Here is a 10,779-nt window from a genome sequence, read left to right as displayed (position 1 = left end):
GCCATTCTCTTCTCCAGGGGATCCTCCCAACCCAAAGATCGAACCCATGTCTCCCTCCTCTCCTGCATTGACAGGCAGATTCTTTAATCACTGCACCACGGCCAGGTGCATAGTAAGTGACTCGTTTGAATCGGTCTCCTGCCATGGGGAGAGTCCCTTTACCAGGGTGTGGGGGAGATGACCCAGAGGTGAATAACAGGGTTAAGGACTGACCTTCAAGGGACCCATAAGTTGAAACTCGGGAATGGGGGGGTTTTATTTGGGGGGGGGGGGGCAGGTTCCAGGTGAGGAAGGCAGTGAGGAAACGGAGTAGGGACTACTTTGAGGGGGAGGGGGGAGGGGGCTTTCTAAATGGTGAATTTTTTAGCTTGGATGCTAAAGGGAAGGAGGGAGGCACTCAGCTGGATAGAGGGGATGGTCAGTGGGACAGGGGTGGGGGGCGTACTTGGAGTGGAGGTAGGGGGCTGGGGAGGTGCACTCAATCTGTCCCCTCTTCCAGGATGGGTTTTCCTGGGGATCCGTGCGGGTGGCAAGTTTGGTGAACTGAAGGACAGTCTCAGGAAGGCAGAGGGTCATGAGGAAAGTTGGAAACAAAATTTCCACAGCAACCCAAGGCTCCGAGTTCCCAGCCCAGGCTCTTTCTGACAAAACCACTGAGACCTTCAGGCAGGATAGGAGGGACTCTTAGGAGCCGGGGACCCCGCCTCGCCCCGCCCAGTCAGGCCAGCCAGAACCCTTTATAAAGTTAAGGATGGGGTCAGTGGCCCGAGACCGAGCGTCAGTAGGTGGCGCCGGGGCTGAGCCGGCGCGGGCTACGGATTCTGCAGGAAACTCGGGCGGGACCCGTAGATACAAAGGGTCCTCTAAGCCCGGCTCCCTGCCCAGCGGGCCTCCAGAAAATGAATGGGGACGGCCGGGCCAATCCGAGAGCAGGATTCACAGCCACTGGCGCAGGAGCCAATCGGATCCCTGGCGTGGCCGCGAGGCGGGGACGGAGCCAATCAGCTGTGAGGACAGGACCAGGGGGGCGGATCCGCGCGGTGTTTCAAATTGACTGGATGGGCGAGGAGCGGCTATGCTCGTCGTCTGGTCAGCCTTGGGAGCTGTTGGGTGAGTGCGGGCCGGGGCGTGGTGGGGTTCTGTTCAGAAGGGACGGGAGCAGGTGGGGTGGGGACCTCTAGTTAGGACGGGCACGGCATGTGGGGCTTCTTGGTATAGCCGGATGGACATCGGGGTGTCTGGTCAGCCCACCTCCGCGCGTTGGGTTAGGGCGAGCTCGTGAAAGAGTCCCTAGTCCAGCCTTGGGCCAAGTGCTGAGGCTCAGCGAAGGCCGGCGGGTCCTGACTGCCTCCCTCCCAGCCTGAGGCAGATAACGGAAAGTAGGCTGGGATGAAAAGACAGTTAATCCAGACACTCACAGCAAGGGACGCCTTGCTGGCCGGACTTGTTCAGACTCTGCCCTCTCCCGGGCCTCGCTGACCTCACTTCTAGGAAGAATTCCTCTTTCCTGCACCCACGGTTGACAAGCGCCCCACCCCATGGGCCCCAGGACAGGAATCTCTTCCTCTGGTACCCGGTGTCTCACTGGATCCTGGGAGTGGGATGGGGGATACCCTGCTGATCTCCCATTGATCTCCTCCCCAGGGTCTGTGGGAACAGAACAGACTCTTGAACAGTCAGATGGCTTCTCGATGGCCAGCTGTGGGGGCTTCCCTGCGTCGGAGGTCTCTCCAGAACCAGGAGCGGTTGGAGGAGAGCGAGGCCCTGCAGCCTGTAGCCAGCCACCCGGACACCTCCAGCGGGGCCCTGGGCTCCCTGTGCAGACAGTTCCAGAGACGGCTGCCCCTGAGAGCAGTCAGCCTCAACCTCGGGGTGGGCCCCTCCTGGAAACGCCTGGAAACCCCAGAGCCAGGGCAGCAGGGCCTCCAGGCTGCAGCTCACTCAGCTAAGAGCACCTTGGGTGCCATGTCCCAGGTAATGCCGACCATGTCCAGGTATGGATGTAGGGCTTCCTTGATGTGGAAAACATGGCTGCCCCCAAAGAGCCCCCAAGAATAGAGACTCTGTGAAGACAGGGTCCTTGATTTATTACTGTGTCCCCAGCTCTCCAAACAATTCCTGGTACACAGTAGTGCATGCATGCTAAGTCGCTTCAGTCATGTCTGACTCTTTGTTACCCTATGGACTGTAGCTCACCAGGCTCCTCTGTACATGGGATTCTCTAGGCAAGAATACTGGGGTGGGTTGCCATGCCCTCCTCCAGGGGACCTTCCCAATCCAGGGATCAAGCCCATGTCTCCTATCTCTTCTGCATTGGCAGGCAGTTTCTTTACCACTAGCGCCATGGCACACAGTAGATGCTCAACAAATAGCTGAATGAGTGAATGAAAACAGTGTTGTGGAGGAAAAAGAACATCACAAGACAAGATGATAGAGTTATACTGTGAGAGGAAATTGCATGCAAAGGGCTAATGGTGGGGGAACACCAAAAACAAGCTTAGTCAGTGAAGGCTTCCTGGAGGAGGTGACTCCATGGAATTCCCCCAGGAAAGGGGAGGTATGAGGAGGTAAGAGGAGTGTACAAGACAGGTGAAATAGTCCAGGCCCAGGGTTGAAGGAGAGCAAGATGCTGCAGAGAACTGGCAGGAACTTAGTCTGGGTATGGCTGGAGGACAGAGAGCAAGGCAGGGCGTGAGAAGGTAGGGTGTGTGCCAAACATGTTTAGAATTATTTCACTGTCTCCTGGGGGTAGGTGTGGTCTCCCCCGGTCCTCCCCTTTGAGTCTGTCCAGAAAGAGGGTTTGGATTTAGACCAATGCAGGCTTGGGCTGCCGTCTATGGGGTCACACAGAGTCGGACACGACTGAAGTGACTTAGCAGCAGCAGGCTCCATGAGCCAGAGAGGTTCTGCTGCTACCCATGCACTTATCCCTGGGGGCCTGAGCTGGGTCCCTGCCATGGACCTGTGGCCTCATGGACTCATTCGCATCCTTCACTCTGAGCCTAAAGGCTGCCTGGATCTGTAGGACCAGCTGGTGGGCTGAGGGGTTGGGGGATGCCCTGAGGAATCAGGTAGCTCACTCCTGGCTTGTCCACACTGACTTTTCCATGTCACAGAGGATCCAGGAGTCCTGCCAAAGTGGCACCAAGTGGCTGGTGGAAACCCAGGTGAAAGCCAGGAGGAGGAAGAGAGGGGCCCAGAAGGGCAGTAGCCCCCCAGCTCACAGCCTGAGCCAGAGGAGCACCCGGCTATCTGTGGCCGCCCCTGCCCACTCAACCCTGGGCCCCTGGGAGAAAGAGTACCACCGCCTCTCTGTCCAGATGAGCTCCCGTGCCCACCCTTGGCGACGGTCCAGAAGGGAGGCTGCCTTCCGGAGCCCCTACTCCTCAGCAGAGCCCCTCTGCTCCCCTAGGTGAGTGGGGTAGTGCCTGCCCTTCAAATACTAACTGGGCCCTGGGGGCTGCTGAGCACCTTCAGGACACCCTGAGCTGAGCCACATCCATGCTCTGGCTCAGCTCTGCGCCCCACTATGGGGGACCTGGGGAGGTCCTTCTGGGCCTGAGTTTCCCCACCTGCCAAAGGAAGAGGCAAGCTTAACTCTAAGACTATCCCAGTCATCCAAGCTCCACCAAAAGTTTTTGAAGCCACCTGGCGGGGTCAGTGGGTGGATGCTCACCTATCTGCAGGATCATCTACCCTTGACAATGGCCTCCAGCTGTTCTCTGCCATCTGCTCCAAGCCCCTCTGACAACACTTCCTAGAATGGGGGTCTGGGATGATCAGTTCCCAGCCCACATGGTCATCTCTGGGGCCTGTACACCAGGTCCCAGTGCTGGGTTAGAATAGGCTCCTGCCACAGTTTCCAGCTAGTGACTGATACGCATGGCTTTTCCTTCTGTCCAGTGAGTCTGACAGTGACCTGGAGCCTGTGGGGGCAGGAATCCGGCATCTCCAAAAGGTGTCCCAAGAGCTAGAGGAGGCCATCGTAGCGGAGGACAGGTGAGCCAGCTTACCGTGCTTCAAAGGACATGGCCAGGAGAGTCCCCTGCGAGCCAGGCCACTTTTTTAGGCAGGTCTCTTGTTCAGACTCTGCTGTGTGAGTCTAACAATCTCTCTCCCTCTCTGAGCCTCTGCAACATGCCCTGGTCTCCTCCTTGATCAAATATTTAGGTTGGGGTGGTAGTTAAGGACACACCTGGATGGATGTGGCCCCCCGGGCCCTGGGCCCCAAAATGTGTCTATCACATGTGACGGGGTACCTGGTTCCTGAAAGATCCACCCTTCTTCCACCACTCACTCTCCATGGTTCCTCTCCACCATGCCCACCCTGGAACTGGGGAAAGTGACGTGGCTGCTGTGAAATGCCTGGTCTGTCTGCTTAGGACCCTGTCCTGGGGCAGCACCTGCGCCTGGAGCTGCCCTAACTGGGGTCATATGTATGTGGCTGTGATAGGCTCTGAGGTGGGTCCCCGCTGGCGCTGACTACATGCCAACTGGGCCGTGTACCCACCACACTGCCAGGTCTGGTCTTGTCTAGCCTGGGTGGGGAGGGCCCCTCAGAGCCTGAAGCACCCAGGACAGACAGCAGCACTGTCCCCACCGCTCTCCCATCTCTAGTGGCGACATGACTGTTTCTCTCATCCGAGACTGAGGACAGCACCCTTCAGGTAATGCCCTCCTTCCAAGTGTCTTTCTCAGAGCTTTCTTCTCCCTCGCCCTCCTCCTCCTTCTCCTCTTCCTCCATGAGCTCGTAGGCATATCTGGAACTGAGTCTTTGCTGGAAAAAGATGTAGAGTTGATGGGCCCCACAGAGCCGAAAGCATGCAAATCCTCTGATCTGCTGGGAGCCAGGGCTGTGGCTAACCTCACTGAGCCCATCACTGATGGAGCACACGCGGGGCACCCCCAACAGCCACAACCACCTTCCAGAACCTCATTTGGTGGGGGGGGAAGTCTCTGGTGTTCCCATTTCCCCTGGGGTATGAAGGAGCTCTGTCTTGCAGGAAGCAAGCCATAGCTGACCACCATGCCCTCATACTCAGGATCCACACCTCCCGGGAGTTGCTGGTGATGCCCCTGAGCTGCCACAAACAAGGACCTGACTCACAAAGCCCCAGGTGGGGGCTGCTTGGGGTCCTCTGCTTTCCTGCTTCAGCCACCTCCCGGCCCACCAGGGACCACCTGCCACAGCCTGCAAGCGACTCAGGGAGATCTCGGAGGGGTGGGGGGAACCATTCATTCTACTTCCCTTTGGGGCTTAGGAACTCAACCCACGTATGAGCTTTACAGTTGCTTCGTTTGTAACGTGAAGTGCAGATGGCAGGTAATATTTGAGAGCCTGAGCTATGTATCCAGGAGTGGGGTCTACAAAGAGTCAGACCATATTATCACCAGTGCGGGGGCTCTTGAGAACCCAGATTTAGCCCTACTTCCCACACAAGAACCCCAGAAGGAGGGGTGGGAGAGGTTTCCAGACCCCAGATCCTGGGTCCACAGGGACCTATTCTCATTCTCAGCACAGGGCACTGTGGGCGTAGAGGGCACACACTATTCAGTAGCGATTTCTGCCCTTTGTAAATTATTTAAGAAATCTGCTTTGTCATTTTATTAGAAAGAAGCCAGTGTGTGACTTTCCTGGATCACACTGGTTTTTCATAATAAAGACTCTTTCTGTAGCTGGCATCTGTTTGCTGTCATCGCTACCCCCCACACCGCTCTGGGCAATAGGTCTGGGACCTGGCTTTGTCACCATCACCCACCCCAACTCTGAGCCAGCCTGCCCTCAGATCAGGGGGAACACAAGCAACGGGAAAGGTCTCTCGGCTTAGTCCAGAGCAAGGTATGTTTTAAAGGCAAATAAGGTTTTTATTTAAGTGACAACATTTGAGAGTTAAAAACCAGCTCACATCAAAATCAAGACCAGTTGTAAAAATCTTTTTAACTTCATAGTGCTGTTTTTGTCTTGTTAGAAATCTCATATTTTACATTTTCTTTTCTAATGGATTTTGTACAAGGCAGCCATGAGAAATAGAATAAATCTTTTTCACCACAGAACCATCCACCACAAATAATACTGCGAGTTGCACACTTAGGAACAGTCAGACAGACAAGATCCGACGGGCTGCCATCACCAAGTAAACAAACAGAAAAGGACAGCGGGGTCCGAGGGCAGGAGTCCCCACCAGCCGGCCGCCCTACGGTCCCACCCCTCCTTGATGTCACCTGCCTCTCCTTCTGTGCATGAGGGTGGGGGACAAACTCTTGATTTTTTTTTTTTTTTTCCCAATCACCCTGTTGGTTTCTCAGCCAGGAGTCAAGGACCCAGGCCATGCCTCGCTGCTTGGACTGAACCCTACTTAGGATTTTTAAGAAAGTTCCCCCATGCCCGGGGTCAGGGGAAGGGGAGGGGACGTTTCCTTTGGCTGAGCCAAAAGAGAGTAGGTTTCCAGAGCACTTGGCACCCCAACCCCCCGGGGATTCGGCAGGAAGGTTGGTCATTTAAGGCGGGGTCAAGTTGAGGCTCCGCAGGCAAGGCACCCCTCCCGGGCGGAGCTGCACCTGGGCTGGGTGGGTGAGTGTCCCCGCAAAACCGGCACCACCTCGGGACCCATTTCCACATGCCTCGGGGTCCGGCTTCCATTGAAACACTGGCGCCATGTTTTATCTGCAGGGCACTTCCGGGGCGTGGTTCTGGGCTCCAAAGTGATAAAAGTACAGTTTAAAAACCATGAGATCCAGCCTCCCCCCTTTCCTAGAGCCCACCCCCAGTAATGTCTGGAATACTGGGGTTCAAAATTGTTTATTTTCTGTGGCCCAGCACCCAGACTGGAGGGCCATTTACCCAAGTGCAGGAAAGAGTCCGACTTTTTTTTTTTTCAATGTATCTGTTGCGGAGCCTAAGAGAGGAGTTGAGATCTTTAGAAAAATGCCATGAGGCTGGAAGAGCAGGCCCTGGCTACAGATGCACCCTGAACCCCCAACAGGGTGAAGGCAGGGGAAGGCAGCAGGCAGGCCATCTATCGGGATAGCCCCCCGGACTAGGAAGAACAAACATGCCACGCAAGAAACAAGGAGCTTTGGTCAGGCAGGAAGATCTGTTTCCCAGCCCCTGGGAGCAGGCACACCAGGAGCTGGAAGGATTCTCTAGGAAACAGCCGGATTGGGGGTCACAGAACTACTCCAGGAGAGGCAGCGGCAACCCCTCCAGAGAACACAAGTTGGTTCTTTGTTTTTCTCCAACTCAACTGGATGGACAAAAATCAAACAAACCACTAGCAGAGAAAGTGCATACTGGTTACAGAGTTGCCATGAAAGCAGTACTGAAACGAGTCTGATCACTATACAGAACCCCACGTACACACATTTACACACACCAACTGCAGCTCCCAAAACACTGTGTTCAGAATACCTCATTGTACACCTTCCATATCAAGCTGCAAGTCATCAGAGCCCCAAACCGGAGCTCTGGAAAGGAAAGGGTGCGGGCCCTCTGCTGGGGCTCACGTCCCAGCTCTGACCCCCACAACCACAGAATCGTGTTCCCCCACACTCCAAATTCTTCAGGGTCCCAGCCTCTCTTGCTCCCAGGCTGGGGTTCTCAGAAAAAAAAGGGGTAGAGGTACTCTAGCTGGGGGAAAAGTATCTCACGCTAATTATTTCATCACTTGAGAGTAATACATCAGTGGCTTTTGCAAAAAGGAGATGGATTTCAGAGAAGCAGACTATCTCTGCCCGAGTTTAATTCAGGGTCTATTTTGGAAAGGAGGGGAGAGATTGGCTTTGGGGTGACTATGCCATAGGAGCTGGTGCCCAATGGAGAGCCAAGAAGGGTAAAATGTTAAAGGAGGGATGGGCCTGTCGTGAACCACCAAAGGCAGGACCAGAGAAGAAGCTGGGGGTGATCACCCTTCCCCGACAGACTTGCCAGCAGCTCTGGGTTTGGGTGCAGATGCAGCGCTGGAAGTGGAGCTGCAGAAGACACAGTTCTCGTAGAGCAAGGGTGGGGGCTGGGAGCCCGGACCCCTCCAGCCCCAGATGGGCGTCGAGTGTGCCAGGTGATTCACAACAGCAGGGCCAGTTGCCCCCACCAGCAGCCGCCACTGGGGAGGACCCTGGCCACATGGGAGCTGCGAGAGGTAGACAGCAGAAGCAACACCAAGCAAAACAGGTGCCTGCTGGGCGAACAGACATCTGGGCCCCGGGGCAGCCCAGCCCCGACACAGAGCCCGGCTAAAAGAGCTGGACTAGCCTCAGCGACAGCCCGGAGGGACTCGGAGGCGGCCCGGGAAGCACCCCACACAGCAGGCGTGGGTCTGGGCCAGGAAGCAGGAGAAGTGCAGGGGACCAATGCCCTGGCCAGGGGCTCAGCAGCAGGAAGGCCTGGGCAGAATTTGAGGGAACCCCAGAAGAGCCAAGCCCTGCCAACCTCAAGGGACGACCCAAGAGGAGGTTATAGGCATCAAACCAAGCTGAATGGCCGGGGGAAGGGCAGAGAACACAACAGTTTGAGCCAAAATTACATGAACCCCCGGAGCTCTGGGACCTCAGCTGTCTACCTTCCAGGAGCCAAGGGGAGAAATCACTCTGAGCCGAGCTGGGGAGGAGGAGCCAGGCCAGAGCCTGCGGGGAGATGTCTCTGTTCCTGGGACGCCAGGTTTGGGCATCAGTGCAAAGCAACATCTCCACGGAGCAGGGACCCCCTTTCCCAGCAACCCCCGCAGAGGGGCTTCCTTGGAAGTGGTGGGCCCCCAGAGCCCCTCTCTCAGTCGGCGGGGAGGGTATAGATCCCTGGGCACTCTGAAGGGCTCTTAGGCCTGAAAAGCCGCAGAGGGCAGAAGTGCAGGACAGGCTAGGAGTCAAAAGCGCCCCACGATCTCAGCTGGGGAGACCCCTCCAATTACAGAAGGAAGGCAGGGCCCAGCGAGGGCAAGCAACAGGCTCAAGGGTTCTCAGCCAGCCCAGCTAGGCCACAGCCCAGGGCCGCAGCCTCACGGCGGAGGGCACCAGGGCAGGACTCCGGGAAGAGGCAGGACTGTCCTCCAGGGCCCTGGGAGAAAGGCAAGGATACAGAGGACAAGAAAGGGGGGACCATAGACAGCTGCAGGAGGACAGACCGTCAGCACCAGACCCCGCCCCCAACCGTCTTTGGACAGACAGCTCAAACATAGGATGAACCTACTGGACATCATCTCACTCCCAGATAGTGGCCACTTGGCCACAGGCGAGCCAGGCCCAGGATGGTGACCTGGGACGTAGCCAGGGGGCGGGCACAAATGCCACTTGCCCCTCTCCCCTCACCCCAGCAGGCAACCAAGAAGCTGCACTTGCCAGCGGCTGTTGGTCCCTGATTGGGGGGCGCCTCCGTTTAGGGCCTGCCAACCATCACTGCCCAAGCCTCCGGAACTCAGAGAGATGGTCGACTTTGTCAAACACTCGGGCTCCAGGCAAGCCTGCCCCCCGGGGGTTACACAGACATCCACCCTGACTGGGGCTTGCCTTGCAGGCGTAGGGGAGCAGCAGCGACTGCATTGAGACCCCTGGATCTCAACCCTTTGCCGCCCAGGGAGCCTCCCCGCCAAGGCCAGGCAGGGTCCCTCCCGCCTCGCTGGTTGGACACTTTGCTGGACAGACACGGGAGGGAAAAAGCAGGAAACAGCCTGTGTCTGCCGGGGACAAGGCAGCCCCTCCCGTCCCCGCAGGCAGCCCTGGTGGGCCCCCCACGACCTTGCTCTGCTGCACCGCCCGGCCCTCAGGGCACCGACTCGAACTTGGGGGGCCCGCGCGCCCAGCTGAGCGCGGGCAGGGGCCGCTCGTGGTCCTTGTCGGACTCGGGCTGGCTCTGGGCCCGCTCGGGCTTGGGGTTGGCGGGCGGGTCGGGCTGCTGAACCGACATGGTCCGGCGCAGGTGGTTGCGCTTCCGCAGGAAGTCAGGCTGCGCGTGGAGGCCGAAGCTGCCCTTGCGTAGGATCATGCGCGAGCTGTTCTTTTTGGGGCGCGAGCGGTGGCCAGCCTCCAGCGCCGCCAAGTGCGCCGCGTAGCCCTCGCTCAGGAACTGCGGAGGGGACAGGCGTCAGGACAGCGCGGGCAGGCGGGCCCTGGTCCAGTCTCCAACCCCCGCCCCCACCAGCCCCAACATCGCCCCTTCCCTGGAGCACCCAGCTTCTCCCCGACCCAGGTTGCTCATTACTCTTAGAGGCTCCCTGTCTGGCTTGGTACAACTGAGTGCTTCGGTCTGACCCACGGGTCACACCTGGGATTTCCTGGATTCCTGAAGCTCTCTCATCCTTGTCACTTTCACTAAGGTCCCCCAAAGGTAAGTCTCTCCCCTCCTCCAGCTTCTACCCCAGGGAACTTCACTGATGTTTTCCTGGTCCCCACAGTGGTCCTCCTGGCCAATCCCTTCTGCTGGGCCTGCAGAACCTTGCTACTCAAAGTGTGGGCCGTGGACCATCAGCATCAGCAGGACCTGGATCTTTGACAGGCAGACTGTCAGGCCCCACCCCAGGCCTAGGAATCTGAATCTGCATTTAAACAAGCTCCCCAGGTCATCCGTGTGCAGGTTAGAGTTAAGAAGCCCTACTCTAACCGTCCCCACTCTGAGGTCCCACCATCTCTGCCCTTCTACCTGATGCTCACTCTCAAGCACCTCCGTTCAACATGGTACAAAGAGATCATTATCACCTTCCCATCAATCACCTGCTTCTCAATCCCAGTAATGGTACTACCTGCCTGGTTGCCCAGGGCTTCCCAGGTGGCGCTAGAGGTAAAGAACCTGCCTGC

General features: G+C 57.4%; 2 protein-coding genes across 5 annotated transcripts in view; one reads left to right on the top strand and one right to left on the bottom strand.

Annotated features, from left to right (window-relative positions):
- Window positions 1-1,014: 1,014 nt before the first annotated feature.
- On the top strand, window positions 1,015-5,675 carry PIMREG (PICALM interacting mitotic regulator). Of its 3 annotated transcripts, none has more exons than XM_005220238.5 (6): window positions 1,015-1,110; window positions 1,645-1,974; window positions 3,117-3,412; window positions 3,904-3,999; window positions 4,618-4,667; window positions 5,043-5,675. In XM_005220238.5, exons 2-5 carry the CDS (start codon window positions 1,681-1,683, stop codon window positions 4,649-4,651), a joined length of 720 nt encoding a protein of 239 aa, XP_005220295.2. In that variant the 5' UTR covers window positions 1,015-1,110; window positions 1,645-1,680; the 3' UTR covers window positions 4,652-4,667; window positions 5,043-5,675.
- Window positions 5,676-5,840: 165 nt separating this feature from the next.
- The window catches only part of PITPNM3 (PITPNM family member 3), a 97,187-nt gene continuing 92,248 nt past the window's right edge, over window positions 5,841-10,779 (bottom strand). For both annotated transcript variants that reach the window (XM_024980717.2, XM_024980718.2), the window contains one exon: window positions 5,841-10,051. In XM_024980717.2, the coding sequence (XP_024836485.1) occupies window positions 9,749-10,051 (303 nt within the window). In that variant the 3' untranslated portion in view covers window positions 5,841-9,748. The remainder of the gene's footprint in view (window positions 10,052-10,779) is intronic.

The sequence above is a fragment of the Bos taurus genome, chromosome 19 (assembly GCF_002263795.3).
Source record: "Bos taurus isolate L1 Dominette 01449 registration number 42190680 breed Hereford chromosome 19, ARS-UCD2.0, whole genome shotgun sequence".
Lineage (NCBI taxonomy): Eukaryota > Metazoa > Chordata > Mammalia > Artiodactyla > Bovidae > Bos > Bos taurus.
This window is presented reverse-complemented; position numbering and strand designations above follow the sequence as displayed.

What these genes read in the sequence shown, in the direction of transcription:
- PIMREG (XM_024980359.2), top strand. Translation starts at nt 1,681, where the DNA reads ATGGCTTCTCGATGGCCAGCTGTGGGGGCTTCCCTGCGTCGGAGGTCT. An exon ending in CCTTGGGTGCCATGTCCCAG is followed by an intron (nt 1,975 to 3,116) that starts GTAATGCCGACC and finishes TCCATGTCACAG; the next exon opens with AGGATCCAGGAGTCCTGCCA. An exon ending in GAGCCCCTCTGCTCCCCTAG is followed by an intron (nt 3,413 to 3,903) that starts GTGAGTGGGGTA and finishes CCTTCTGTCCAG; the next exon opens with TGAGTCTGACAGTGACCTGG.